The sequence below is a fragment of the Hylobates moloch genome, unplaced genomic scaffold (genome assembly GCF_009828535.3).
Source record: "Hylobates moloch isolate HMO894 unplaced genomic scaffold, HMol_V3 SCAFFOLD_3, whole genome shotgun sequence".
Taxonomy (NCBI): Eukaryota; Metazoa; Chordata; class Mammalia; order Primates; family Hylobatidae; genus Hylobates; species Hylobates moloch.
Window position 1 is genome coordinate 31149077 of NW_026652278.1, and position 4411 is coordinate 31153487.

Sequence of the window (4411 nt, forward strand, 5' to 3'; positions counted from 1 at the left end):
AAAAAAAAAAAAAAAAAAAAAATTAAAGTGCTTATGTAACATTCTAGAGTGGGAGGACTTCAAGACAGTCTGTGAGAAGCCCCATCATAGGTGGGCAAGACCAACATTGTGAGCCTGAGTCTTGAGACAGACTCGGGGTTGAATTTTGCCCTTACTATAGCCAGCTGTGTGAGTTGGGATGAGTTATTTAACCTACATAAGCTCCAGTCACTGAATACACTGGACACCAATTCTGAGGCAAGCAGCTTTTTGCTATGGAAAGCAGGGATAATATCAGTACCCCCTTCCTCGGATCGACATAACTTGCAGTTAGATGCTCCCAGAAAACTCGATTCAGTGTCTGGTGTGCAGGAGTTTCACTCAAATGTGAGGATAACCCAATCCACCTGCAGGCGCTGGGAGGCTGGGGTGTAGTGACTGGGAGCTAAGTGGATTAGAAAGCCATCAGTGATACTTCAGGGAGGGCATCCTTGACCTCAGGCCTTGCCTCTAGGTTGGGGCCACTACGACCAGTACGGCTCACCCAGATGTAGACAGACGCTGGTGGCTCCTGGCCAGCTCAAGGTGTTTCCTTTTGCCTGGTAACCAGAAGGAGTGGCTGAGGCAGGGCATGGAGCGGAGCAACGCAGCTACGAAGTGCGGAGAGGAGCCACGCTCTGGATCCCGCTGGCTCCCCAAGGCTGAGGGAGACAAGTGAGTGGGGAAGTCACTGGGAAGAGCACCCGGGCCGAGGGCTTGAAAAGGCTCCTTATTGTCTGCCGGGAGCCTGAGGCTCTGCCCAACCTTGGGACAAGAGGCAAGGTGGGGAGCTGAATGTCCGATTTGGGATGAATTCCCCCAAAGCCATGAACCGGCGTCCTGGGGAACCGGGCCACAGGGACAGGAGGCGGTTAAGTAGAAAGTCTGTCCGCATACCCCTTCCTCCGCCGCAGGTCTGGATCCAGAGGAACCCCCAGTAAGAACAGCAGCCGCCTGGGGGGCCGACCATGTATGCGTACTGCTGGCCACCGCCCAGACAGGGCGTCTGGCCGCCGCCGCCGCCGCAGCCGCTCACCTGCACCTACCTGGCCGCCCCTCTGCTGCTGCCCCCAGTCCAGGCCCACAGCTTCCGCAGCCGGCCCGGGAGCCTGCACGCGGGCGAGTGGGCAGCCCCACGGGAATACCACTGCTTCTACGGCCCCGCCGCGCCACCCGAGGCCGCGCCGCCCTGGTGGGCCTGCTCTCCGGCCTACGCCGCGGCCCTGCGCCGGCCCTGCGCCGCCTCCGGCATCTCGGGACTGTCGCTGCAGGCGCCCGCGGCGGCGGCCGAGAGCTGGGCGCCGTGGCCCGAGGGCGGGAGCCTGCAAACCGAGTTGCGCTGGGGCCGCGTGGAGCGCGCGCGAGGCCCGCCTCTGCAGCTGCCGGACTTCGTGCGTCGGGAGCTGCGGCGCGCGTACGGCACCTACCCCCGCGCCGACGTGCGCGTCACCCAACGCCGCGGCCAGTTCCTGCTGCAGGCGACGCCGCGCACGCGCGACCCCGACCGCCGCGTGGAGTGGCGGGTGCGGCGCCGGCCGGACAGCGGCTACAGCGGCGACAGCAGCCCAGCCCGGGAAGCCGCGGAGCGCGGCCGCCCCAGGAAGAGCAAGGGCCTGAGCTGAAGCCGCCGCAAGGCCTAGCGGCCGGCCCGCGTGCACGCGCTTGGCTCTTTCCTGCGTCTGCCGCCGCCGCCAGGCAGAAGTGAGCCCTCACCTGCGCGTGGGAGGCGGGCGCGCCGCTCACCTGTCTTTTTGGCTTCTCCCATGACTGCCTGCCCGCTTCCTGCACTTGTTTCTCTTGCCTTATTGCTGGACGGTGGGGGAAGGGCAAGTGTAAGACGGAATCAAGGGCACCTCTGGGTGTTCTGTACCTCTTTTCTTCTTGCACCTTGGGAAGTGGAGGACGTGGGATGGAAGAAGGGCCTGGACCTCCCTCCTTCCTCCTGCCCACCTTCTCCTAAGGAGCTTGCCCTGCAGTAAGCTCCAACTTTCCCTTCCTCTTGTCGCCCACCCCTCTTTCCCACAGCTCCCTTACCCCCGCCTTCCTGCCAAGCCGAGGGGCGACGGTGATCCCCAGCTTAGTAAGAAAAGTAAATAGGCTGGGCGCGGTAGCTCACGCCTGGAATCCCAGCACTGCGGGAGGCCGAGACGGGCGGATCGCTTGAGCCCAGGAGTTGGAGACCAGCCTAGGCAACATGGCGAAACCCTGTCTCTACAAAAAAAATACAAAAGTTAGCCGGTGTGCTGGCACGCGCCTGTAGTCCCACCTACTCGGGAGGCGGAGATGGGAGGATCACCTGAGCCCGAGAGGTCGGGGCTGCAAGGATCCGTGAACGCGCCACTGCACTCCATCCTGGGTGACTGAACCCCTGTCTCAAAAAAAAAACTAAATAAATGAGCGAAGTCAAGTATACACTGCGAGATCGTTGTTATGTTTTGGGGTGGTGTTTCTCCATCCGTTTAATGGGAGTCTTACCGCCCACCCTGGGGTACAAGAAGGTAGGGTGGAGGGGCGTGAAGTTGATCTGGCCCTCTGGAGAAAGCATGTGCCTGATCGCTGGGCCCAGCTACCCTCTTCACCATCTCCCTCCAAGTGTGCAGGCCAGCACCTTCTAACTCTCCTTGGTCCTTTGGCCCACCACCCGCCGAGTTGCTGAGGGCATAAGCTCTATTTTTTTTTTTTTTTTTTTTTGAGACGGAGTCTGGCTCTGACGCCCAGGCTGGAGTGCAGTGGCGCGATCTCGGCTCACTGCAAGCTCCGCCTCTCGGGTTCACGCCATTCTCCTGCCTCAGCCTCTGCGAGTAGCTGGGACTACAGGCGCCCGCCACTACGCCCGGCTAATTTTTTGTATTTTTTAGTGGAGACGGGGTTTCACCGTGGTCTCGATCTCCTGACCTCGTGATCCGCTCGCCTCGGCCTCTCAAAGTGCTGGGATTACAAGCGTGAGCCACCGCGCCCGGCCTCATAAGCTCTATTTTTGAAGTGTGGTAGGCATGACTAGGAAAGGGATGTCTGAGACCTGGGTTTAGGGCTGGCTCTGACATTTTCTACCTGTGTAACTTAAGGCTCTCTGACTCTCAGTTTCATCAGTAAAAGAGGCGTAAAAGTAACCCAGCCTAATTGGAAGTTAAGATGTATGTCTCGGCCGGGCGCCGTGGCTCATGCCTGTAATCCCGGCACTTTGGGAGGCCAAGGCGGGCGGATCACAAGGTCAGGAGATCAAGACCATCCTGGCTAACACGGTGAAACCCCATCTCTACTAAAAATACAAAGAATTTAGCGGGCGAGGTGGTGAGCGCCTGTAGTCCCAGCTACTCGGGAGGCTGAAGCAGGAGAATGGCGTGAACCCGGGAGGCGGAGTTTGCAGTGAGCCGAGATGGCCCCACTGCACTCCAGCCTGGGCCACAGAGCAAGACTCCGTCTCAAAATAAAAAAAAAGATGAATGTCTCTTCTTGTCTTCCAATTCTTGCTAATAATCGTTAATTCTTAATAGGCTGAGGTTTGCAATATTCTAGGAGTTTACCGGAATGTTAGGCCACATAGCCAATTTTAACTAGGATCTAGCCAGATCTGAGGCCCAGCTGTAGAAATTTCTTTTACTGAACTTCCATTTGTAACTGACCAATAGTTACCTGGGTATACACAGGTGAGTTATTGAAGCTGTAGGCCAGCTGACTGGGCACTGCTGTATTTATAAGCTTCTTGGAGAAGTTGTCTCAAACCTCAGCCCTTGGAAAAGGTGTTTTTCCTGAACAGTGGTTTGCTTTTATCTTTTAAGCGCTAAGGATCTCATTACTGATCATATTTTTCTTTTGGTCCTGGTTTCCAAGGAGCTCAGAGTCAAATTTGCTCACTGCAACTGCAACCTCCACCTCCTGGTTCAAGCGATTCTCCTGCCTCAGCCTTCCAAGTAGTTGGGATTATAAGTGTGAGCCACCACGCCCAGCTAATTTTTGTATTTTTAGTAGAGACGGGGTTTTCTCATGATGGCCAGGCTGGTATCAAACTCCTGGCCTCAAGTGATCCGCCCGCCTTGGCCTCTTTAAGTGCTGGGATTACAGGCGTGGCCACCGTGCCCGGCCTGTTTAGTGTCTTTTATATAAAACCTGCATCCTGAACTCTGTTATCCCTAGTTTCACCTTATTTTTCCTTTTTAAAAAATTCTAAAGGCCGGGCGCGGTGGCTCACGCTTGTAATCCCAGCACTTTGGGAGGCCGAGGCGGGCGGATCACGAGGTCAGGAGATCGAGACCATGGTGAAACCCCGTCTCTACTAAAAATACAAAAAATTAGCCAGGCGTGGTGGCGGGCACCTGTAGTCCCAGCTACTCGGAGAGGCTGAGGCAGGAGAATGGCGTGAACCCGGGAGGCGGAGCTTGCAGTGAGCCGAGAT

General features: G+C 57.1%; 1 protein-coding gene and 1 long non-coding RNA gene across 2 annotated transcripts; one reads left to right on the top strand and one right to left on the bottom strand.

Moving 5' to 3' along the window:
- Positions 1 to 34: 34 nt before the first annotated feature.
- On the bottom strand, positions 35 to 2178 carry LOC131382938 (uncharacterized). Its single transcript, XR_009212566.1, has 3 exons — positions 2053 to 2178; positions 1762 to 1905; positions 35 to 680 (listed from the first exon to the last, which is right to left on the bottom strand). It is a non-coding gene; the product is annotated as an uncharacterized LOC131382938 (long non-coding RNA).
- Positions 933 to 2159, top strand: CUNH10orf95 (chromosome unknown C10orf95 homolog). The gene is made up of 2 exons (XM_032179169.2): positions 933 to 1719; positions 2044 to 2159. The coding sequence occupies exon 1, from the start codon at positions 987 to 989 to the stop codon at positions 1638 to 1640; it is 654 nt and encodes a 217-aa protein (XP_032035060.1). The 5' UTR covers positions 933 to 986; the 3' UTR covers positions 1641 to 1719; positions 2044 to 2159.
- Positions 2179 to 4411: the final 2233 nt, after the last annotated feature.

What these genes read in the sequence shown, in the direction of transcription:
- CUNH10orf95 (XM_032179169.2), top strand. Translation starts at nt 987, where the DNA reads ATGTATGCGTACTGCTGGCCACCGCCCAGACAGGGCGTCTGGCCGCCG.